Source organism: Mercurialis annua, linkage group LG6, assembly GCF_937616625.2.
Source record: "Mercurialis annua linkage group LG6, ddMerAnnu1.2, whole genome shotgun sequence".
Lineage (NCBI taxonomy): Eukaryota > Viridiplantae > Streptophyta > Magnoliopsida > Malpighiales > Euphorbiaceae > Mercurialis > Mercurialis annua.
This window is the reverse complement of record NC_065575.1, coordinates 36,150,740-36,178,098: the sequence shown is the minus strand read 5'-3', so window position 1 is coordinate 36,178,098 and position 27,359 is coordinate 36,150,740. Positions and strand designations below refer to the sequence as shown.

Below are 27,359 nucleotides of genomic sequence, written 5' to 3'. Positions count from 1 at the left end.
TTATATACGGATTATATACGAATTATATACGGTTTCATCTTCATCTTCATCTTCTCTGTTTTTCAGAGATACTCTCATTCTCAGATTTTTTTAAAAAAAAAACGTATATAATTCGTATTATATACGGATTATATACAAAACTGCATTTTTATATACGAAAATTTATATAAAAACTGTAATTTTATAATTATTTTTTGAAAATTTGTACTTTTGTAATTATTTTTTATATTTTTGTTCAAAAAATGCAAGTAGTATCTTTATAATATAATATTAATATTAGGTCTATTAATATAGATGCTTTAAAATATTTTTATATTATTTATAATATTTTTATATAAATTTAATAAATTAATAATTTTAATAATTAATAAATTTTTGATTCACCATATGTATTAATTATTAGATAGTCGACTGTATTGTATTTATTTTATTTGTGCTTGTCCTTTTATTAGTTTATTTTAGTGACACTATCGGTAATATAATCTTTTTCTTATTTTTTAACTCAAAAAGTCTTGGTTAGACTAGGTCTGGGACCGGAAAAGCAAAAATAAATCAAAGTCTTCAAAATGCACATGTTAAATGTTTAACGTCACATTCCATAAATTAAAGCTTGTAAATTTGCAGCCTTCCGTCATTGTTTTGTCGTTTCCACAGTTTTTTTTAAATAATTATCCTCATAGATATAATAGTTCTTTAAATTATAATTAAATTGAATTCATAAAGTTGATTATATACTTTAATATTTGGGTTAATTATATATAAAATCACCATCTTTACACGAAATTGCAAAAATAACTCGTCCTTTAAAACGTGATAATTCAGGGCACCACCTTTTATTTCTTTTCAAAAATAACATGGACACATTTTTAGTGGCGTTTTTGCTGACGTGGCATGACACGTGGCACTCCCATTGGGTGTCCAAGTCAGCAAAATTTTATTTAAAAATGTGTTCATGTTGTTTTTGAAAAGAAATGAAAAGTGATGCTCTGAATTGACACGTTTTAAAAATCGTGTTATTTTTGAAAATTTGTGTAAAGATGGTGATTTTATATGTAATTAACCCTTAATATTTTTGTAATTGGTACATTAACTAAAAATCTATATTACTTGTCATATATACAAAACATAAAAATTTAATTTTAATCGGGCTGAATAATAAAAGGCAATGTCAATCTTCTTTTAACAGGAATCAAACCATGTAGTGCTTTTTAATGCTCTTAAATAGAAGTTATCATTAATTATTAGTTATTGATGAAAGTTTCATCTTTAATCACTATCTAATTAATTTTAATTTTTTTTATGAAGTGGGAATAGTAACTTAGAATAGTAACTTTAGAAACATGAATGACTTTCATTAACGAGGACGTTCTTTGTTTATTCTAAGTATTAATGGATGTACTTTTTTTTTATGAATCGAAATATATTAAAGACCACCAAAGACAGCAAAAAACCTCCTACTCAAAGCTTTCGCACAAGAAGTGGCACATACTAGATGGCACATTAAAGGCCACGACTTAAAAAGGAGATTAAAAAGTTACATCCTGAAAAAAAAAATACAGTAAGAATTTTTGAAAAAATCCATGCCTGAATAAGAAAAATTCCTATGTAAACTTTTAAACAAAAAAGCTGCTTTCGAAAAGCAATTGAAAGTGACCTCCGCGGTTGAACTCGTTTCCCTTGAAATATTCGATTGTTCCGATGCTTTCAAATCTCCCAAACTGTCAAAAACCAAAAACTCCGCCATAACTCATAATAATGACCCTTAGGCACAATCTCCTTCTATTGCTTATAAAACTCAATAAAAGAGTTAGGAAAAACCCACATAATATCAAATTTATGGAGAATACTATACCAAATTTCCGCAGCAAAACGACAATGTATAAATAAATGAACTTGTGTTTCCTCCACATTACACAGAACATTTAACGTTATCGCGCTGAACAATTGATCGTCTAGCTAAAAGTCTAGTGTCGGCACTCTATTATGGAAAGCCACCCACATAAAGAACTTAATTTTTGGAGGGACATTTGACTTCCAAATTTCCGTAAAAGGAGGATTTTCTATGATCTGCATAATTTTTCCTGCTCTCACTTCGTCTCCCTGAATCATTCTTTCTTCAATAGCAGCTGAGGTCCTCCCCGATATTAATTATTGAAAGAAATAAAAAAATACAAGGCAGAATAAAAAGAGATGTCCTTTATTTTTTTCTCTTTTTATTCTGCCTTGTATTTTTTTTATTTTTTCCAATAATTAATACTACCTAGCTATGGGTTTCCCTTTTTTTGTTAATAACCAGGTAGCTATGTAGGGTAGAATAAATTATGTCATGATTATTTTTACAAATAAGTTTAATTTTGTGAAATATAATATGCCACTGGTCCAACTTATGATACATTTGTAGTTCGTTTCTCAAAATATCATACTTTTAAACAGTCTATTATAGTTGTTAACAACAGCTTTAGTGTTGTTAGTACAGTTGAAACTACAAAATAAAATTATCATTATCAAATTGCTCCTCTAGAATCCCAGCTCTACAATGTTTTATCCAGCTATCAATGATAAATTATCCTATGATCATTGACAAAATGAATAAACTATTCATATAGGCTGCCGTCAAACTAAAAATGCATAATTACAACGAATAATATATATGAGAAGAAAAATAAATCTATGATAGAAATTAAGTAAAGGGTAAGTAACTACAGTATAAATACATAGCAATAACAAGCATTGTGGTCATTTTATTATTTGATTAGTTATGAATCTTAGTCAATTGTTACACTATATATTATATGTGAATTAAGAAGCAGGTAGTATATTTGTTTTTTGATGATCACATTTTGGATTTAAATTGTTGTGTTCTTGATGACTTTGGTAGAATGGTAAAGAGAAGCTAGTAAAATAAAATATTAGATACTATATTGTTTTGAATTTAGCTGCTTTGCTAAAAATGGTAATAAACCCAATATGTTATTTATGGAACTAAATAAAAGATATTTCAGGCGTATTAAACTTTGTGTTATGTTAGTAACCCCAATTATGGGGTGGAATATGTGTGTAAATGATGTTCATCTTAAATTTTGTGTTGTGTTTAGTATGAAAATCTTATTGCAGTTATCCAATTCCACTGTGCATTAGTGTGTGCAAGATGTTACCTATTTAAGTAATAAATCTGGGCTAAATATGTCTATTAAGTTTTTTGAAATTTAATGCTGGGAATATTCATGATGGCAATGTTTTCAATTATGTGTAGTGTTAGACTATTAGTTTCTTCCATTGATTCTTGAAAATTAGAGAAACATTTAAATACTTGTTATGTATAGAAATGACCATGTGTCCAGTTGAACTATTCCTAATGTAATAACTTGTTTCCTTGTTTTAATGTTTTTTTTTTTTTGGATAAATGATAATTTATTAGCACAACCACAAGAAGTGGAGGGCAAACGAAAGCCGAACCAAGAACATCAGTTAAACTTTACAAAACAGTCCAAACATCTAAAAACATCATTCCCAGAATACGGGAATTGAGAATGAAAAGAAGAAAAATACATAACAGCTCTAGTAATCGACAAATGAACTAAGGCCTCAATCTGAGTAGTTTCCCCTCTGAAAACACGTCCGTTCCTCGCCTTCCATAATTCCCAAACACAATAAAACCAAATAAGCTTCCATAATTCCTTGTAAGCTGATAAAGAACAGTCATTCCAGAAGATAAAAAAATTATCTAATGAAGAGGGAGTGACCCAAGTGATTCCGCACTTAGAAAAGATGTAACTCCAAGTTCTCCAAGCATAAGTACAATGCAACAAAATATGAGAAGAGGATTCATCAAGTTGACAAACCGAACAACTAATGAGAGAGCGATCAAGAATGCCTCTTGCTACCAACGAGGCATTACAAGAGATACGATCCCAAGCGACCAACCACATGAAAAATTGAATACGCGGAGGGATTTTCTGCTTCCAAATACAAGGAATAAAAACACCAAGGTTCGGCTGAATACCCGGCAGCTCTGCGACTTTCTGAAGCTGATTCGACATAGATTTTGTAGTAAAGCCTGAAACATTATTCTGCCAAAGAACTTCATCACAATTAGCAGAAAAAGAAACGGCTTGCAGCTCCAGCAAAAGACGGTCCAACTCACTCAGCTCGCCAATACGCAGACGACGGCGCCAACAGGTTGGAGGAAAGATAACAGCTCCAGAAGATAAAAAATCAGCGATAGTGTAATGTTTATACCTGCTGTTTCGATAAAGAAAAGGAAACCGCTGCTTCAAGCTCTGATTACCCAGCCAAACATCATCCCAGAACTGAACCATAGCACCATTACCCACCCGGAAGGTGACCGAAGAGATGAAGCTGCGCCAAGGAAGACTGTCTTTGACACAAGCATTAAAAATACCTTTCCAGATGTGAGAAAGACTTGGATAATTCGACCCTTCTAAGCCATGCCAAGAATTAAAAGAGCAGCTATGACAAATAACCGTGTACCAGAGATGACTGGTAGGGGTAAGCAACTTCCAAATCCATTTATAAAGGAGACTCTTGTTTTTAATGTTAAAAGAAGTAATGTTCAGCCCTCCATCTGAGTAAGGGAGACAAACTTTTAACCAAGATACTTTGCACAAACCTTTGCCAGTGGGAGATCCACACCATAAAAATCTTTTCATACAACGATCCAATAAAACCATGATGGAATGAGGAATAAAATAAGAACCCATGAAGTAAACCGGCAAACTGCTGAGAACCGATTTAACAAGGATTAATCTTCCTGCAGGAGACAACAAATTTCCTTTCCAAGAGGCTAACTGAGCATTAAAATTGGTAACCACAGGTTGCCAAAGCGCAGCTTTAACCGGACGCAAAGAAAGAGGCAAACCGAGGTACGTAATAGGGAAATTGCCAATAGGACATTGCAAGATAGAAGCAGCCGATTGAAGAGAATTATCATCAATGTTAACCCCTAAGATTGAGCTTTTCCTGAAATTAATCTGGAGGCCAGAGACTAACTCGAAACAGCGTAGGATCCGAAGAAGATTGGCAATCATATTGAGGTCCTTAGGAACAAAAATCAACGTATCATCGGCGAATTGAAGAATAGAAACCGGGTCCGGATAACCATCAATGTGAACTCCATCAAGAAGAGCTAGAGAAATAGCTTTATCAATCATGGCTTTAAGGCCCTCCGCCGCTAACACAAATAACATTGGAGAAATGGGGTCTCCTTGTCTAACGCCTTTTCCCATAAAGAAATTTTGAGTTGGAGAGCCATTAACTAAGACTGAAAGCTGCGAAGAATTAAAAATGGACGAAATCCAATCAATCCACGGCTTGGGGAATTTCATTCTGAACATCATCTTGAGAATAAAATTCCAAGATATGCTATCGAAAGCTTTCTTAAAATCAAGCTTAATAAGGAAGAGCTGCTCCCTACGACGAGAAGCTAAGTGAAGAATTTCTGAAGCTATCATATGACAATCGTGGATACTACGACCCTTGATAAACCCAAACTGATTAGCAGAGATGATGGAAGGCATCAGAGGAGATAGACGATTCGCCAAAACCTTGCTAAGCAGTTTAAAAATTCCATTAATTAGACTAATCGGCCTGAAGTCGGAAAGGTCAGAAGCTCCAACGAACTTAGGAATAAGCACCAGAAATGCCGTATTAATACCAATGGGGAATTTTCCTGTCTGATGAAAAAGCCTGAACAAAGACAAAATATCCGGTTTTAAAACAGACCAAGCTTTTTTGTAGAAAAAATTATTGAACCCATCAGGCCCCGGAGCTTTGTTGTCATCTTGACCCGATAAAGTTTGGAAAACCTCCTCGTCAGAGAACCCATACACCAACGAAGCAGCTTGTTGATCGGACAAGCAAAGCACCGGCAATGAATCAAGAGAAAAATCAACGTAATTAGGACGTTTATAAAGCTGCTTATAAAAAGAGTATACCTGCTCTTTGATACTCGAAGCACTAGTAAAACGAATGCCATTCATAGTGAGCTCAGAGATGAAACTATTCCGGGAATGGACTGAAGCCGTTGTGTGGAAAAATTTAGTGTTTCGGTCCCCAAAAAGATTCCACTTGAGACGAGATTTCTGAAGCCATAGCGACTCCAAATGTTTAGAAATACGAGTGTTCTCAGCACGAAGGTTGGCAAGCCGAGAAAGATCCATGTCTGACAGAGAATTAAAATCTGAAGCTGCATCTAAACTGTGGATTTCCTGCTCTACATCGGTTAATCTCAGATTTAAGTCACCAAAGATTTCTTTGTTCCAAACTTTGATCCGGGTTCTCAGCTCACGAAGCTTCACAACCAAATCAGCAAGAGGAAAATTCTCAGAAATATCAATCCACGCACTTGAAATAAAAGAGGGAAAATCAGAATGATCCCACCAAGCATTAATCGACTTGAAAGGCTTAGGGCCCCAATCTGAAGCTACCTCAGCTTTAAAAATAATCGGAATGTGATCCGAATAAGATCTAGGGAGAGCTTGGAGGACCGAGTTAGGCCAAGTAGATATTACCGAAGTAGAAATGAAGCACCTGTCCAACTTGGATTTTGAAGTACTGTTTTGCCAGGTGAAATGGCGGCCCTGAAGAGGGGATTCTAACAAGCCTGAAGCTGAGATGAAATTAGAAAACTGCTGCATAGAAGCTGAGATAGTATAACAATGAAGCCTGTCGTCGGGGCTTAAAATCTCATTAAAGTCACCCAATAGTAAGCAATTCATATCCGAGTCAATTTCAAGAAGTAAATCCTGCCAAAAAGTGAGTCTCTCCCTTGGGCAATTACTAGAATAAATAAAAATGACACGAACAGGAACCGAAAGCCATAAAAACTCCAAACTTACCCATCTGGGTCCCATTTTTATCCTGTAAGGATTAATGAGAGTTTTATTCCATATGCACAGAATACCTCCTGAAGCGCCAATCGAAGGAGTGAAGCAGTAATCGAAGTCCAAGTTAGGCCAAAGCCTCCGAATGAAAAAATCATCAAAAGTCTCTCTTTTAGACTCAATAAGACCCAAAATACAAACGCTATTCTTACTAATCAAAGAACGAATGACACGTTGCTTTCTAGAAAAAGACAATCCACCTCTGCAATTCCAAGAAATCATATTAAAATGACTAGACATAAGGAATGGCTAACCTCGATAGAATATTTCCTAAGAAATATTCTGGATGCCTTGCGAAAGGAGGGTAGTGATCTGCTCCTCATGCTCCATGTTAAAGAGACCCAAATCTAGGCCAATTTGCCAAGTTTTCATCACTTCTGTAGCAATATTTTCTGCAGATGCTAATGCCATATTAGAAGCTTTGGCGAGACGGACGCAATCAAGGATTGTGCCTGAGGAGATCGTATATCCTGATTTTGAGTCTTGTTGGGTAGATCCAAGGTTACCCCTATTATCAATAACTTTAGATTTCCTCCTCTGCGTAATATTAATCATTGGTTGAATAGGTAAACTGAGAGAGCGGCTTGGATCGATATTCTGCTGCGAAGTGGCTGCCAGATCCTGTAAAATGAAAACTGGGCTGTCCTGTGGTGGGGAGGAAGGAATAGAAGGAGTAGAGGATGGTGAGGGCATATTTTCTGATTCTGAGTCCGACGTGGAGGAGTCTGTGGGAGAAGAACTGGTTGTATCAATAGAACACATCATAGGAAGGTCAGATTCCCTAACATCCAACAAGAATTCTTTGCCGTTAATGAAAGCTGTAACTGAAGTGTCTATAACCGGGGAGGAAGTAGATATCAGAACTGAGCCCGCATCAAGTCTTTCCTTAGAGGAAATAAGGTTATGCACAGAGATAGCTTTCCCAAACCTATTACCCAAAAGCATAAAGAAATCCTCTGTCCATGCAGAAATTGGGATACCTGTTATTGTAATCCAAGTATATCTCTCCTTAGCAACAAAATCACCGTCCCATTTTATTATTTTGTCAAAATAATCAGGAAAAGAGGAAGTAGCCTTTCTCTGAAAACTGTCCAGGTCTGAATTATTTTCAAAATTCAGCAGAATAAACGAACTGCCTAGGAAGGAGCAGGAAGAATATTTGATTCCTGTAGCGTCAAGGAAAGAGCTAACCTGCAAAAGATTGGTGATGCGACGAACAGAAACAATGAGGCTAGCAGGCGGACTTGAAACCTCCGTATTATAGTGAATTGGATCATTAGAAACGACATGAGCATACGATCGAGAGTCTCTGATTGAATTCTGTAGGGGTCTGACTGCAACAGAAGGCTTGACAGGAGCTGGTTGAACGTTTGAACGATGATGATTCTGGTTGTAATTCCGATTCGCTGGGAAGCTAGGGTTTGGGTATTTGGAGATGAACGCTCTGATTTTGAAGTAGCCTATGGAAACAGTATTAAGCCTTGAAACCATATCATCGAGGGATTGATTCTGGTCGATATGAAGGAATCCAAACCTCCTGTTCCTGATGTTCTTCCGTCTAGTAATAATCACCTTTCCAAAAACCCCAAACTTTTCAAAAGCACGTTGGAGATCAGAGTAAAACCAATGGTCTGGGTAGTTTTCGAAATAGATGACTGATGGAGGAGAATACTGCAGCTGGGGTTGGATTATAGCCGGAGCATGGTGGTTAACGGAAGTGTTTGGGGTGGTGTTTGAGGTGGAGTTTGGTTTAGGGTTAGGGTTTGGAGGGTGGAGGAGAGACATCGTTATAACACCAGGTGTATGTAATATTCTTGTGTTTCCTTGTTTTAATGTTGATTAAATTCTAGGTTTGGTTTGAATCAAAGTTTGGCGTTCGCTCGGAATTACTACCTTATGGTTCTTTGATTGAGTGGTGGAGGGCTTTAGTCAATGATTTGCAGTAACTGAGGCGGAGTAAAGAAGATTTTATAGTTTGTGTTTATATATTCTGGAACATTTGAAAAGCACGAAATGAGGTTGTATTTCATCAAAGTCATTGGTCTACTCAGTTGATAATCATGAATGTAACTGAACAAATACAAAAGTATATGAAGGCAAAACAAGGAAGATCTACACTTGAAGACAGGCGAAACATTCCTTCCAGTGTAAGAGCTGATTAGCTATATGGTTGCTGCCGCCGATAGAGTTCTATAAAGTAAATTTTGATGAGCAATAAATATGGATTCTCATATAGGATCTATTGGTTTTGTTGCTCGTAATTATACATGTACAATTATCTTGGCTGGAGCTCGACGGTTTCCTGGCATATTGGTCTCAATTACTATAGAGGCGTTGACACTTCGGACATCAATAGAGGAATTGTTGCGGATGGATCATCAGAAATTGATCTTTGAAGGGGGTTGTCAGATTCTAATTAATGCAATAAATTCCTCCTCTAGCGAAGACAGAGATGCCGGACTTATCTTAGAAGATATTTTTAACCTAGTTTCTAATTTTTCGGAAATTAAGTTTCAGTTTGTATCTCGCACTTGTAATTGGGTAGCCCATTCGGTGGCTAAAAAACCCTTGTCGATGACTGCTTCTGCATATCTCATCATTTTATTCTGGAATGACTCACTCGTGCTTATTGAGGAGTCAGATTCATACTCATCATTGTATTTATCGTATTGATATAATGAAGATTAACCTTAAAAAAATACTATACAAAATAGTATTTTTTTTCGTTTTTTATTAACTATACAAAATATTTTACATATATATATTCAACTAAAATAATTGTATGGTGTAAAAATTTAAATGGACTACTATTTACCGCCCCTAAATTACCAGGTATCACCCTCTTTTTACCTAAATATCCTTTTACCTTTTTCTAATTTTAAAACTCACATTCAAATCCTCTCAACTCACATTCAAACACGAAGAACGGATAACAAAATTTTCGGATGAAAATGTCAAAATTTAACCGAAGAAGAGACGAGATGGCAAGGAAATTTTTTGCTTAATTTTTAAATTCTTTTTTCAAAGAATTTCATAAGGACGCACCCATATGGTGGGATGCAATCTCAAAATGTCCCACCATATGGTGGGATGCAATTCAATGCATTCTACCATATGGTGGGATGCAATCTGGGTGCATCCCACCTGAAAAAATCGTTAAAAAAAATATTCGGCTGATTTTTTAAAATGTTAATACTCATTTTTCGGCGAATTGAAATCATAATCAGTCATTATAATTTTGGAATTGGAATGAAGTTGAGAGGGAAAAAATTATTATGTTTTGGTTAAAAGGGCAAAGATGTAATTTAGAAGGGCGATACCTATTAAATAGAAGCGTTATATAGTAAAATCCAAATTTAGTCTCCATACCATTTTTTTTTTGAAAGATAAACTATATTAATTAGCAAACAATATCTGAATATAAAGAGAAATATAAAAAATCTGGAACATTCGACTTCCAAATAAAAACATCAGACGTAGAATTGGACGCCCTAGTAAGAGTATCGGCCATCATATTCGCTGATCTTAACATAATTCAATGAACTATTAGTATAGTCCATAAAAAGATTTTTACACTTTTCGACAAGCAAACCAACAGAAGAACGGTCCTCCAATGAAGAATAGAAAGCTTGAACTAGAAGTAGCGCATCTGTTTTAAAACGAACATTGTGCAAAGTCAGCTTTTTAACCCAAGACAATGATTTTTTGAAATTGAGAGCTGCTGCCATAAAAGGCTCTTGTAATCCTTGCATCGAACGAGCTCTTGCCCTCAAGCATCTACGATCATGATATCTCACCATACAGGCGATTCTAATACAATGATTTGCTAGAAATATAGCAGCATTCAAATTACAGGTTAAATGGTCAACCTGTGGTAATTGCCAGAAAATGGATGTATGAGAATGTGCTTTCTCACCATAATGTGCTAAAGAATTTGATTTTGAAACTTAAACCATAACCACTAAGTCAAGGAATGATTGGTCCCTCCCATCAATGAAATGACAGTACTATTTGCACATGGACCGTGTCATTCCTTACATTGTCCGCATTAACAAGAAAATGAGAAAGTTGTTAAAAGGTGCAATCAGTCTAATCCTGTTCGTAAAATATATTACAGCTATTAGATTTGTCAATTAGTGATTGGCCATGTCAATTAAAACTATTAATGTTAAAACATACTCCCTCCGTCCCGTTTAAGAAGGGACATATCCCATTTTTATTTGTCCCATATAAGAAGGTCATATCGTGTTTTCCGTGCCAATTTATATTAAATTTCCACTTTTATCCCTTTAATTATTCCAATATGTATTAAATGCGACTCAATTTACAATACATCTATACTATTATTAGGAGAAACTATACTAATTAATAGGGGTAGACATGACAAAATAGAATATTGTCTTATTTTATTAATCTTTGTGCAAAATTCATTTGTCCTTTCTTAAACGGCACGGAGGGAGTATTAATTAAATGCATAAACACCACGTGCTTCAATTCATTGTGATGGTGGGACCCTAGATTCCTCAATTACAGTACAATATATTTCTTCTTCCATCAATATTATATCGTCCACAAGACAAAATATCAGAAATTGATACTTTTGGCTAAGTCTCATTTTTAGAACTCATTTTTTATGTGTCATAGTAATAAAGTTTAATTTTTTTGTTTTTTTAGAATCTTTTGGTCTTAAATCGTGTGGTCTTAAATCAGGCCACATGCACATGAAACTATAGCATTCTTTTTCAGCCATATTTTTTCTGACTTTTTTCAGTTTCTCCAATTAAAGGTTGTGTTCTTCTTCAAATTGCTTCAAACATGGGGAACAGCAATAACATATTTTCCGAAATTCAGCAAGAAATTTAAGATTGAAAACACCATAAAAGAACAAAGATAATAATGCAAACATACAGCAATTATTAATATTAACCTAGCGGTTTTCTATCCAGAACTTATATCATTTGAGATATAGCTCGTTTGTTAATACAGCAAGATCTGAATTATTGGTGTAACCTTCGAAGAAGAGCAGTTTTGAGACCATCTTGAGTTCTTAATCCATCAGGAACCCTAACGACCACATCTTGAAGCATGATAACCTCATTAACAGTGGAAACACTAGCATGGTGCACTTGAAATTCAAGATCACGTAACACATTCATTAACCTAGCAGCTGGATAATCAACATTCTCAGACTGAACCCTAATCATCGCATCATTACCTAAAATCTTCACCTCAACTTCGAACAAAAACACAGTAGAACTGGTGGTACTCCCAGAGTTACTATTATTTTTAGCCCTAGCCTGATGAACAGAAGTTGTTGTGCTTTGGTTGTCTGTGTTATTATCACCCACAGCTTCTAGTTTGACCCTTTTGGATGAATCTTTATGAATCCGAGTTTCCAATTCATCAACCTTGGACTTCAACTCATTGATGTAGAACACAGCATCAGATAATAGTGATGCTTTGTCCATTTTTGACACGTTCGGAACCACCGCTCGCAAGGCGTAGAACCGGTTGTTGAGCTTCTCCCGTCGCTGCCTTTCGGCCTCGACGTGGTTGACCGGAACGTCTCGGACTCCTCCTGGTTTTCTCCCTCGTTTCTTCGGGATCTTTATCGCCGGAGCGGCTCGTAGTCGACAGTCTGAGTCGGAATGCTCCGAGTCAACGTAAATCTCTTTCTTGCTTTTACCATTTTCTTGAGGTTTACCATTATCAGATGTACCTGCAATTATGCCTATATCAGCAAAAGAGATGTTCATGTCGAGTAAGTGAATCGGTGAGTTGGGAACCTGGTCCGATCCAAACAGAGATTTAGCCTGTTGAACCAAACCCCAATTTTCTCTGATGAGATCAGACGATCCCAACTCAAGAACTCCATCACATGTTGGTATGCACACAAACGTCTGAATCCCATGCATTTGTGCTTCCTTAGCTCGTTCACAGTTATAAAACTGCAACTCTTGACGACCGGTCAACCACACCAACGAACCAGTACTGAAAGCCTTCCCAGGAACACCGTCTCCGGCGGAGAAAGATCGAGTGAGGGACATCACATAGAACCACTCAGCGTCATTTGCATCACTGCCGTCCATCACCGGCGCATCGAGGTAGTGACTCCGATGTTGCATGGGGTTGTTGACGGTGGATGGCTTTGGTGACTTGTCTTTCGTGCCCTGAAAATGACCATCTCGCCATGACAAGAAGATACGGCCATTGTCATCGGTTGATGTTTGCCAAAAGATAGCGTAAGCCCACCAGTCAGGCTGGCTTTGAAGCATCAGCTGAAGCCTTCGCTGGAGCGTAAGTGGAGTTTCATGGGATGGGGAAACAAGTGAAGAAGATGAAGATGGAGATATTATGAGATCATCCATGTCCATTGATTCTGGTTAATTTCTGCAGTAGATAAAGAAAGCGACGTTGGTGACAATTTAAGAAGAGAAACAAAAATGAGGACGGATATTTTGCTACCCACGAAGCAGGGATGAAGATGTATTTTAGAATTGTAATGTTCATAGATATATACACAAGTTCAGAAATGAAAATCATAGTATATGGATAATATTATAATTTTTTAAAATGAATTTATGTATTTATAAATTAGTTCCAGATGTCAATTATATTTTGGACAAACAAATTTATAAAGGAATTAACTAGCAATATATAATGAGAAATTAAAATAAATTAACTTTGTGGATAAATTAGTATATAAATTTGGTGATTATGGGCAATTAGCCCCATTTTGACAATTTGTCCCCTCAATTTGGAAGCTAATTGTTCCTTCAATTGACAATTTACCCCTTTAACTTGTAAGTTAATTTGTCAAAATGAGGCTAATTGCCTATAATTACCAAATCCGTGTATTTATTTGCCCACAAAATTAATTTATGTGTTAATTGCTCATTGCTTAAAAGTTGAGAGGGCAAATTGCTACTTTGATCATTTATTGAGGGCTACTTACATTAATGACTCTTTTACTGTTGAACCTAATTCGACATGTAGAATTATAAACTATCCATATATTATATGACGCATGACGTTATATTCAATTAATAAAAAGCATTTAATTTTATATAAATTATCACTAATTAATAAAATATTTATTGATTGGTTAATTGTATTTAATAACACCATGTGTCATATATTTAATAGATGGTTCATAATTTTATATGGCGAATAAGGTTCACTAAAGTATTTTTTCTGTTGCCAGTGAGGCCTAGTCCAAGTGGTTAAGGCGCTACAGTGCATTTCTGAGATCTCGATTTCGAATCTCAGTAGGGCCAGTGTTTAAGGCCAAATTAAAATGGAAGTTTAACTACTAACTACTAATGTAACTAGATTCTACCACAGTAAAAAAAAATATTTTTTCTGTTAATGAGGCCAATATCTTCTTTTATGCTTGAACTAATTGTTAAAAATTCACTCTTTTTTATTAACTAGTTTCGCATTACGTGCTACGCACGTGCCTCGTAACGTAACTTGTCGATTTATATATTAATTAGATTTAATGCAAATATATCAGTTAATTTTATTTATAATTAATATATAAATTTTAATAATCAATACTAAATTAGTTAAGTTCATATTATAGAATAAATTAAGTTTTAGTTTTTGGATAATCATACCTTTTATTTATTTTTATTCAAATTAAATTCTAATTAGGATCTATTTTTAAAAAATTAAATAAATTAATTATATATAGTTAAATTCTTGTTTACTGAATTAATCTTTTTTTATATCTTAAACAGTTATTGGCTACTTCTTAGCAAATTTTAATATAGTTACTCTTTCTTTTATCTTAAATAGATATCTTCCAATTTAACCAAAAAAAAAATAGCTATCTTCCACTTTTATGGATTAGGGCACATAATAAAAGAACGTAAATTACAAATAATACAATTCTACCCAAATGAATAGATGTTGACATAGATTTATATGAAAAATTAGCCATGAAAAGGCTCAAACTAAAACCTAATATTCTAATTCATTGTGTCATATATAAAAGATATTGTGCATATTGATAACCATGGATCAATTTTGTTAGGATTTTATGTGTTTTTATTCAAATCAAATTAAATCAAATTAGATTAGATTTAGTAATTTTTTTTAACCAGAAAATCATGCACAACTAAAGCTAAAAGAAAATATAAAGAAGGCCTAAACAAAATCAATAAAACAACTATGTATGACCACTGACCAGCCATGTGAGCACCTTAATCAAGTGGTTGATCTCGATCAACATTAAAAACTTTGATGAACCATGAGCTTTCCTCTAGCCAAGGTAAGAGCAGATTAACTTCAAGAAAAAAAATCTGGACAGAAAAATAAGTTTAGTAGCACCTCTCAGCATCAACACAATTTTCGGGTATAATCAGAACTGTCAAATAAATCAGTTTAAGAGAAGCGATTAGCATAAATGGCCAAGAATTAACCAAAAGCCTGTAAAAAGCCCGTAGTTTATAGAAGATCAAAGTTATTCAATACAATTTTATTTTAATCAGAACTCTAATTATGATATATATTGGGTAATTAATTAAACAATGAATGACTATAAAACCTTTATTTTTAATAAATTAGAAAGGATTGTTCGGTAAATTTGCCTATCCCCCCTCCCCCCATCCGTGCTTTTATATATAGTATAGATATAGATAAATTTTCATTTATATGTCTCCTTTCCCAAACTCTCATTTTTATATTTTCAATAACTTAACAATATCAGAGGTTCAACCGAAATTGAACCTGCGGGGTTAAACCGGAATTTAAAAATAATATCATATTTAATAATTATTAATATAATTTTATGCGAAACAGGAAAAAATAGAAAACCAACTTTATATACACTAGTTTCACATTACGTGCTACGCACGTGGCACGTGGTGTAACTCGTCAATTTATGTATTAGTTTAATTTATTATAATTATACAAATTTATGTTATTTATAATCAGTGTTAGATCAATTAGAGTTTTTTTAGTAATAATGAAATACTTCAATTAATTTTTTAAATTAATTGACATCAATAATATTTATTTATAATTTATTCTATTAGTTAAATTTATTATAATTATATTATAATTAATATTAAATTAGCTAGACGATATTTTATTCTATTTATCAATTATTTATGTGAACAGCTCATAGGTTACAGAGAGGAAATAATAATATTTTAATTGAAGAACGGAAAACGACGACATTGTATTTTAAATGCAATAGATGAAACGAATAATAGTTATATAGAGTAGAGAATAATAAATTTTATAGGTGAAGCATTCTATATATTATAAAAATTTAACCTAATTATATTAAGAGTTTTAGTTTAGATTTAACTTTTATTGTCTTAATAATATTCCTAATCAGATTTAAATTCTTATTTTTAAGAGTCCAAAAGTTGATAAATTATGATGCTAAATTAAATAACAACACATAAACAAATAAATATTAATTTGTTTAATTAATTTAATAATAAATGTTCCTTTTTTTTCAATGGAACATTTGCAAGATTCCCACCTCTATCAATTCCTTAATATATTAAACAATTAATAGTGTTCTAATTAGAACTCTACTCCAATAACAATATATTTTTAATTATAAATTAATGCTATAAATTAAAAGAATTGCAGGATTTCCACCTTTATAAAATTCGAAACATATTAAACAATAGTGTTTTTTTAACATAATTAGCTGAATTCAAAATAATGAGTGCCTGCCATGGATATGGTAAAATAGTTATACTAACTAAAATTTAAAAGTAAATGTAAAAATAAAAATAGAAGAAAAAGAAAAAGCTAACTACTTTTGTAATAATTTTACTGAATAATCTTTTTCAGTTCACTACTAAATAAAAGTTTTATAGTCATTAACTAATTAGTTAGTATTTAATTAATCACTATTGTAATTAAAGTCCTAATTAGAATAGTAGCTAAATTATCTTCAATTTAGTTTTTAGTATGTAAATAATAACTAAATTGTCTCCAAATTAGTATGAATACCTATCTTTTAATTTGATTGAATTATAAAATTAAAATACTGTATTTGGTCAATATAATATTATTTAAATTTCTATCTTATTATTTTTAAAGATATTATTAATAAAATTAAGTTAATTATTTAATTATAGTTATTATAAAACCAAAACAAGAATAAATTCAGTATGAAAAAAAAAATTGATAACCGAATATATTATATTTACTTTTACAAAAATTCTTAATTAATTTAATATTAAATATAAATAAAAAAATTGATATAATTATAATAAACTTACTAATATGTTTATTGACGAGTTATGTTACGGGCCACGTGCATAGCACGTAATGCGAAACTAGTATATATAAATGAAACTTGAACATATAAGATGCTATAGTTTGATGGTATTAAATGCAATATGTAATTCCAAGTGATGTTGTGTTCGACCTACAACATGGAAGTGTTATTTTTTTTATTAAGAATATGTGAAGACTTTTGATTATCTGATTGAACCGGACTCAGGTTTATCGGTTTAACAGTTGAAAATTAACGGTTACCCGACTGATTTGATTAGAAAATAACGGTTTTTTAAATATAGGAATTATTAGTGCAGCCCAAACCAATAACCTAACCGGTGCTCGGTTTTCCTAGGTAAACCGTCCGGTCCGATTTGGATTTGACAACAATGCTCATATATATGTACTGTGCAATTATAAGAAATTAAGAATTTTGTCAAACTAACTCATAATATGTTAAATTTAATACCATATAAGATGAGAAATGGGGTTTAATGGATACTGAAAACCTTATACATTATACATTGCTGATCTAGTTCAAGGTCACGTGAATCCTTTAACGTAATTAGATAAATTTTTGTACACAACACCCTTTTGCATAATTTTTGTCAATATTGAATGTAATCATACTCGGTTAATCAACTTTAAAGGTCCAGATTCTCTCAGCAGTATTTTTGAGGCTATATCATTTTTTTAATAAATGATATTTGTATTAACTTATCCACAATGTGTGGATGATAAAAAGATAAATACAATTATAATTAGATATAAAAATGATCTAGACTTTTAAGGACATCCAAACTTGAAAAATGAAAAAACGGATAAAAGAATTTTAAAATAAGACCGCCTTGCTAATGCATAAAAAATGAGAGTGTCAATCCTGCCAGTCTTGAACTTGAAGATGTATTTATTGTTATCTTTCCATAAAAACTAGTTGATAAAGAATCAGATCAAATTACAAGGAGTCTTGTATTTTTTTCATGCAAAGACTAGACTATTGTCTATAAAAATGCTCGATAGGGAAAGGTAAAACCCAAGTGTTATTACTCAAATTCATAACGTACGACCAAGTACGCCAAAAAAATACACAATGAAGCAAAATATGAGCAGCTGTCTCCGCCTGCAAATATAATAAACAGTTGTTGTTCTTCTCCAAAATGATTCCCCTACGCTCCAAAGCTACGTTTGAAGAAATTTTGTCTCGAGTTAAAAGCCAATGAAATAATTGAACTCGATGTGGAAGCTTTATTGCCCATATAATCTAAATAAATTCATTCCCCTCCCTAATCCTTCAGAAGCATCCATTTTCTCCTTTAGCAAGCAAAACATTGAAGTATAAGAATAAACTTTAGACTGCTGTCAAACCAATCTATATCACTGGTCACATTACAACTGAACTTTCGTGACCAGCTACTGCAAACGAAGCGGCTTTGCTTCTTCGCCAATGCACAGATCATGGACCTAAGAGCTGTTGTTCAAGATGATTCCCAACAAAAGCAGCAGAAACTATCATGTTTTTTTGTCTTAACCAAATTATGGTTCTAAAACAATTTCCCACCTTTGCTGTGATTTGAGAAATGAAGACCTCCCAAGAAATCGAGTTGTTAATACACGCAGAAACAATTCAACGCCAAATATGAGACAACTGCAGGTGATTTGCGGATAAGAGATCAAACAATAAATAAACGTCCAGGCTATTTGAAATCACTGAGAATCATAGAGAACAAGTATCCACATTCATAAGTTTTCAAATTCATTTGTAAAGCAAACAATAATTTTTCAAACGAAAGGGAGTAATATTAAGACCACCATCCAAAAAAGGCAAACAAACCACCGACCAAACAACTTTGCGAAAATAAGTACCATCCGAAGTACCACCCCACAAAAAATATCCCATAGCTTTTTCAAGTCTTTGGAAAACGGATTGAGAAATGTTAAGGGAACACACATGTAGTAGATGACATACTACGAAGAACCGTCTTAATTAAAATAAGCATGCCTGCATGAGATAAAAGATTACCTCGCCAAGTTGACAACTGAGATGAAACATTATGAATAACAGATTCCATGACTTTACCTTAACTTTGTTGAGAGACAAAGGAAGCCCTAAATACGTGATTGGAAAGGTTTCTATTTTACAACTCAAAATAGCAGCTGTCGAATTCAAAGAAGAGTTATCCACATTAATGCGAATTAAAGAAGACTTTTTGAAGTTGATTTGAAGGCCCGAGATCAACTCATAACAACGAAGAACTCTCAAACATGTATCTACTTCCTATTTATTGTATACTTGAACAATAATAATTATCATTAAGTAAATTTGAAAACAATAAATTTTGAAAATCAAAATCATAGAGAGTATTTGAAATGATGAAATTTTCAATAACTAAATTCATAAACAATGCATTTCAATTATATAATTAAAAAATACGGATCAGTCAAATATTCGTATATTAAAACGGTTAAAAATTTAATAATATGGATCATTTTAATTATAAATTAATAAAACTAACAAATATTTAAATTTAAAAATTTAAAAATAATTTTTTTATTAAATATCGATATTAATAAATCTAAAATATTTAATACTTATCTTTTTAAAAATATATAATATATATAATATTTATAATATATTAATTAAATATTTTTAATATATTTTTAAAAAGGTGTTCATGTGTTGGTTGTATGTGATGTCACAGCTGTAGTTTATGATTTCATAAATCAGTTTGCAGGTGATGGTGAAGATTGAGCGAAGACGGCACTTTATTGACGAAACAGTTAGATAATTTATTTTTTATTTTCGTAAGTAGATCTGCGAATCAGACAGCATGTTGTCCGTTCCATGTCAGGTCATCGGGTTTAATTTTTGAATTTTCCTGAATTTCTTACAAATGTAACTGTTTCATATTTGATTAATGAAGTTTGATGAATTCTCAAAAAAAAAAAAAACTAAAAAAATAATTAAACTAATGAAATAGAACATCTTTTTGAGTAAACTGATTTAACTAATTGAATCTGTTGAAAATATAACCTTTCTTTGCTTATTATCAACTATGCATTTTTCAAGTAAATTCTCATTTCATTTTTAGTTTTGCAATATCATATAGAAAGTTGAATTTTTAAAAAAAAATCAGTATTTGCAACTTTTTAATATACGTTTTATATAATTACTTATTATTCTTTATTGTTAAATTATTATGTACTACAATTTAATTATATTTTATGAGATAGTTATCTACTTTGTATCAAATTTTATCAAATATCTTTTTTTATTAATATCATCTAAGCAATAGATATTTACATTTATTTTCTTAATTTTAATTATAGAAAAACTTGCATCTACACAATTTTTAAGCCATTCTTAATCAATTTTAAAATTCTCAAAATATATTTTATTTGATTTATTTTTGAGTGTTCAGTCCAGCTCTTCACCACAAAAAGAATTTTTATGGATATAAAACTGATAATCTCATATGACTTGATAATGGTCGAATAAAATATTATACATAAAAAAAGTTAAATTAAAAGAATAAAAGAGACAACTAGAAAAGGAAAAAAAATGAAAAAAAATATATTTTATTTTACTTAAAACATCAAATTATAATGTCCAATAAAATTTTAAATTATGTAACAATTAAATAAAAAATATATATAATTGAAAATATAACTATTACGCACATTTATAATAGAAAAAGAACATCAAATTTATTAACAATTGCAAAATAATCATTTCACATAAACATATTTGATGAATACCCTAAGATATAAAATATTATGATATTCAATTCATATTTCATTAAATTAAAATAAAAAACTGCATACAAATTTGTGAGAAAATATAAAAAAAGTTAAAGGAGACGAGAAAACTAAATTTCAACACAAACAATATATAACATATAAAATATATAACAAATATCAATATTTTAAAATAATTTATTACTAAAATATTAAAAGAAAATATTAGTTTGTAAATTATATTTTCTTTGACATGTTTGTGTTAATATTTGAAATTAAATAATATTTTTAATTAAATATTAATCTGATTCTGCGCAAATGTGCAGGCTTACGACTAATATAATTTGAACTATATATGTAACGGTTGTTGTTTGAATAAAGGGTCAACGCGCCCCCTGAACTTGTGACACGGGATCATCTATCCCAATTTATACTTTTTTGAGCAACTAACCCCAAAACTCTTCATTTTTGGGTCAAATAACCCCATAATTTATATTTTATTTTAAAAAACAGATTTAGGATAATTTTATCGCAACAATTAGGGAAGTATGTAATTATTTTTTTGTATCCCTCACCTCCAATTTGTATTTTACGCGTTTTAAAAATATAATTATGGGGTTATTTGACCCGAAAATGAAGAGTTTTGGGGTTATTTGCTCAAAAAAGTATAAATTAGGTTAGATGACCCCGTGACACAAATTTAGGGGGCGTATTGACCCTTTGTTCGTCGTTGTTTACGCTGCTGCGGGTGATGTGGGACCCGCAATGACCCCACCGTATTGACACGTGATTCTTAAGCCAAGACTGAGTCACTGAATACTGATGATTATTGCTACAGAGTACGGACTACAGTTGCTTTGCGGGCTCCATTCTTTCCAAAATTCTTGTTTTTTTGACAAAAAAACAAATTTCCTACCTCCCAAATTAATAAAGTGCAAATTACTATAAAATCATCCTTTATATTATAATTCTCATCTTAATCTGTTATATTTGAAAAATAAACAATACGATCTTTTATTTTTATTTCTGTAAACGGTTTAGTCTTTATGTCCATTTTTAGTATTAATCAACCGAATTAACAGAATTATAAATTTCTTATTTTTATTCCTCTCAACAATTTCGTTCATCATTTTTATTTCTCTCAATGATTTCATCCTTCGCGTTTGAAAAGTAATTTATCGTCAAGTCTTTTAATTCCATTGACTAACACAGAAAATAAACAGAGAAATTAAACTGTTAACGGAAATAAAAATCAAAGACTATATTGTTTGATTTTCAAATAAGGACTAAAAAGTGAATATTACAAATATAAAGGGGCTTATAATAATTTGCTAATTAATAAATACTATTTATTTATTTTTATTTCATCATGTTTATCATTATACATCTTTTTAAATTGATTATTTATTTAACATGATAGATGAGTTTCTATAATTGAATATTTAGATTTTTATAGTCAACTATTTATTTTTAATTAATCGAATATTTAAATAAGATGATTTTTTTATTTTTTTTGCCTTTAATTTTTTTTTATACCAGCCGAAACAAAATACTGTGGAGAGTCGAGATCGAACCCCCAAAGCACATATAGTGATTGTCAACCCTGCTAAGTCCTCAATTACAAGATGATGAATTTTTGTTTATTCACACTTCAAGTGTGAATTAGGCTTTAATTCATGTATAAAAATCAATTAAATTAATAATTTTTTTTTTGTTAGAAGAACAATTATTATTGTTAAAATCTCACATAACTGTTTAATTTTTTAAAATAATATTCTATGTGAGACCCTAACTATTAACACATGCATTAGAAACTATTAAAACATGCATTTCTAAGATTTTATTAGAGAAAAGACGGTCATTGGCCAAAATGATTAGAAGAGTATGCTGTTAAGTTTTTTTTAAGAGATTTACGTTTTTTTTTTTTATGATTTCTAAATTTGATATATACGATCTCAGCAGTAACCCTAATATAAATTTTCAATTCTCCATTTTCTCTTATTTCCTCAGATCCACTGAAGAGAAAACCAGTGTCGTGTTGCCATACATCGCTGACAGAGCAGAAATCGTTGTCAGCCCGCCTCTGATGCAAGCCCTCCGCCATCACTGAAACAGACAAGCGACAACCACTGAAGCATCCACCTTGAATGTCGACTTCTCCCTGACCGTGGATCGGGTCTGCTGATAAGATAAACCCGCGAGTTCTTGGTATTCAACTCGGTAGTATCAACATCATTTTCAGAAAGAATCGTTATCCATGTGAGGTAACACCATAAAGATTGATCGTTATCTCGAGCAGGGTTTGGTTTTCGGTTGGGATTGTTATGTTCTTTGATGTGGCTGGATTCATGAGTTTTGTTGGGTTCATTATGGCGGTTGGTGGTGGATTGTCATGGATGTATATATAGAATCAATTTTTTGAGTGTTGGTTAATCTATTTTTTGTTTATCTTTTGTGAACGACGGTTGTGATGTGGTGGTTGTTTGATTTTTGGTGTTGCACAGCCTGCACTCTAGGTGTTTGAAGAAATGTTTGTGAGAATTGTAATATTTTGAGTGTTGGGTAATCAATGGTTAACATTGGGTAAATTGGTGGGTAACTTGTAATAAATTTTATCATATTATAAATAAAATTGTTAGTTAACTGTTGTTGAATTTTATTTTGTTGCTATTTAACCAATGGTGTACTAATGGTACACCAATGACCTTGTTTTTAGTATACTGTTAGTAGACGTTGGGTTACCTGTTGGTTAATGAGTCATATTTTTTATTTTGAATATATAGTTATAAGTTGTAGTATTTTGTGTAAAAAAGTCTATTGCCTTTTATATTTTTTATAATTTTATTTTTAAAATACCGTTAGTGAACCGTGAGTAAACCGTTGATAAACTTATAATTAATTATTGTTTAGTATATCGTTAGTAATTTTTTAGTAAACTTAAATTGTCCATATATAACATAAATTATTTTCTAATATACTATTAGTAACCTGTTAATATACCACTGGGTAACCAAAATTGTATTTTTGAGATTAAAAACAATTGAGAATAACAAAAGTCATTTTTGCAAAAAAAAAAAAAAAAGAAGTACAAATTGTATTTTTCAAAAAGAAACTTTGAAGTACTATTTTTTAGGATATTTTATCTTCTTTTGATATTTATTTAAAGAGGCCCATTTATAAAGCCTAACCATTTAAGTACTTTATTTAATGCGGCTTTAAATTCTAAGGTTGCATGTGACGTTCTTCTATTAATAAAAACAGAAAATAGTAGCCATTGTGTTTTCTTTTAACAGAAAGGCCAAATAGAGTAAGGGATAAGAGGCGAGTTCCGTAAGATTAAGTACTGATTGATACTAGTCCTAGTGGATAGTTAAGGATTGGAAATTGGAAGAAGATTGTAAAGAATACATCAGCAACATAAATGAAATGAAGGTCGTGAAGAATACATTTACGGGTATAGATGAAGGAAAGAAGTTATGAATGGAAATAATAAGACCATGGATAGTGACTATGGTAAACCTAAAGCTACGTGATCGCAAGGTGAGATAGAAGTGAATGGAATATCGCCAAGTATAACCTAAGGAAGGGTTAATATTAGGATTAAGGTTGAAGTTCCAAAGGACGAATTGTGACAAAGCAAGTAAAGGTGTAAAAGAAAGACAACTCGTATGGGAAAAGAACAACTACAAAGTGTAATCTAATAAGGAAAGTAATATCGAAGAGATCTCTAGAGACCGGTGTGAATAAATTGTAAAGTGCCAAATGTGGCAACAAGAATCTGGATATAGTAATTATCACAAAGATCAACATATCACAAAGATTGTAACGAATGTTTACACTTGCCATAAGGATTGGCAAGGATCTCCGCAAGAGTACAGAGACAAATTGGAAAAGATAGAAGAAAATGGGTTGATAGACCCGAAGGTTAATGAAAGATGAACACGATGAATGATTATCATAGAAATGATGACATTGCCAAAGGAACTACATGACGAGAAAAGATGAATGGATCGAGAAACCTCATTGGAAATGAGTAAACGGATTGATTGAGTAGATCAAAGAATATTTAATGTATGAATAGGAAAATTGGGCATAGAACAAGTAACGACACCACCAAAGAAAATGTTGGTGTGTGAACAATTAGAAAAGGATTAAAGAGTCTCACTTAAGCAAGTGAAAAAAAAGAATGAAGCATAAGAAGCTTATCGAAATATTGGTTATACGCTGTCTTATTAAGATAGAATTCAGCACTAAGTATAATGATTCTGTCACGACCCAATTTATTGAGCCACGACTGGCGCTGGGGAATGGGAGTGGTAGCTCCAAAACCCGTAGAAAGCCTAAAATTACTATAAATTTTTCGCGAATAAAATATATTATTATGTATCAAACGTTTCCAGAAAACTCATTTAAACATTATGATTATAACATCAAAATCTCATATTCTTTTTCTGAAAACTGATACAAAATAATTCGTAGAAACCAGGGTCTTACAAAGCGATATCCCATATCCAGCACTGCCCTGTTTCTAGTCATAAGTATGACCAATTCCATTTATGGTAATTGGTATAGAAATCAAAACTCTACTCAAATACTAACACCTATGGACTACTGCAGCTCTAGGGACTTAAACTTTGTGTAAGTCAAAAGATTTTCAACACAAAGGAGATGGTCCGTCTGATCCGACTCCAATCACGTGAAATACATCAAAAGTGAGGGGTCAGTATTTGGGAAAATACTGAGTTAGTTTGCAAATTACTATCGGTATTTTAAAAACATAACATCGCATGCTCAAATCGTAAATGAATTCAATATATGGTGTAAGAAAATAATATAATATTCTCAAGCGATAGATCCGATCGAAACCTGAACTTGAACTCCTAGTCTTTTGTACTCATATCATTTACGTATCGAATCATTTCATATCCAATGGTCCGACCCCGGGATAACTCAACCGTGTTAGCCGCGACCACCTCTTAATCTCAGGTTGTGGCCCCGGGATAACTCAACCGAGTTCAACCCACTAGATATGGGGCTCAGGTTACCTAAACCGAGTTCAATCTCGTATCTACATTCATATTCCAACTTCTATATTTATCACAAATCACATGTCGTTTTCATATTTATCGACAACAATCTAGACATACTAGACTGACTCAAATACTGGTGATCACACAGCCTATTGACACCCAATAGGTAGTTGGTTCCTTCAGATCGTACACCAGATTCACATATTCAAATAATATAAATGCGATGTATTTGACACTAACATTCATAATATATGAAAAATAGCTTTTATAAATAATACACGAAAGTAAAATGCAACTCACAGAAATCGCTATCCAAAAACTGCAATATTGTCACTCAAACATGATTCCGACGTGTTTCCAATTCTATACCGACCTCCTTTCACATACCCAATCAACACCACAACTCATATAAACATCAAAAACACATAATCCAAGCCTAAAACGAATCGAATACGCGAATTCGATTAAACCGCTCGATTCAAAACCTAGGCAGCGACTAAAACCTTATTTACAGCAACCAAGAATTGATTATTACCATAAATTGATTCCTAGGATGATATAAGATCCTCTCCTCTTTCCAACGCAATGAGAATCGCTCAATTCCGAGTCCGAACAAACAAACCGCGCCAACCGCAAGTTCGCCCGCGTCGCGAGACTATGTCTCACGTCGTGAGACACCTCCCAACAGCTCTAAAACTCATCCCGACTTTCTTCCGACACCCCAAACTCACCCCGACATTTTTCTAAACCAAAACATCACAAAATTCAACTCAATAACCATCAATAATGTCAAAAACGACTTGGTTTCGATTGATTCAATTTGTTTACGATATGACAGCCTATTAATCATAAAATTCAGCAACCAAAACCACCAACTTACCTTTATTTTAAGCTTGGGTAAGATAGAGGATCGAATTCTTGATCCAACGGCGCGAGAATCACTCGATTCCGTCTAGAAACAAAGAAACCGCGACGATCGCAAGATTCGTCGATCAAACCCTTCGTTCTTAAGTTTCATTCTCTTGATTCTTCATTTCCTTCTTCTTCCTATCTCATTCATATATATATATATATATATATATATATATATATATATATATATATATATATAAATATATATATAAATGACCTCTTTTGTCCCTTGATTTCTTAACCATTATAATTTATCCTTTATACTTTTCTTTTAACAAACGATTACTTAAACGTTTTCAATTCTGATACTTACATATTATTTATACCCAAATAAATAATACGACTTTCCGATTTACTATTTCTCACCGATAATCTTTTATCAATTAATCTCAATTATATTATTAATTATTTTCAATAATTAATAATACGGAACCATTAAACTTTATCTTTTTGACTTTTCTTAAATCTTCTTTTCGTCCCGATTCTTATTCAATAATTAATTTCTAATATCAAAATTTACATATTAGAC

At 32.2% G+C, this 27,359-nt stretch overlaps 2 protein-coding genes across 2 annotated transcripts; one reads left to right on the top strand and one right to left on the bottom strand.

The window, feature by feature from the left end:
- Positions 1-9,122: 9,122 nt before the first annotated feature.
- Positions 9,123-9,575, top strand: LOC126687808 (uncharacterized). The gene has a single exon (XM_050382363.1). The coding sequence runs from the start codon at positions 9,123-9,125 to the stop codon at positions 9,573-9,575; it is 453 nt and encodes a 150-aa protein (XP_050238320.1).
- A 2,163-nt stretch (positions 9,576-11,738) lies between these two features.
- On the bottom strand, positions 11,739-13,413 carry LOC126653965 (transcription factor MYC1). The gene has a single exon (XM_050347971.2). It carries the CDS (start codon positions 13,274-13,276, stop codon positions 11,900-11,902), a length of 1,377 nt encoding a protein of 458 aa, XP_050203928.1. The 5' UTR covers positions 13,277-13,413; the 3' UTR covers positions 11,739-11,899.
- Positions 13,414-27,359: the final 13,946 nt, after the last annotated feature.

Excerpts from the sequence above, each read along its gene's own strand:
- LOC126687808 (XM_050382363.1), top strand. The coding sequence starts at position 9,123 with ATGGATTCTCATATAGGATCTATTGGTTTTGTTGCTCGTAATTATACA.
- LOC126653965 (XM_050347971.2), bottom strand. The coding sequence starts at position 13,276 with ATGGACATGGATGATCTCATAATATCTCCATCTTCATCTTCTTCACTT.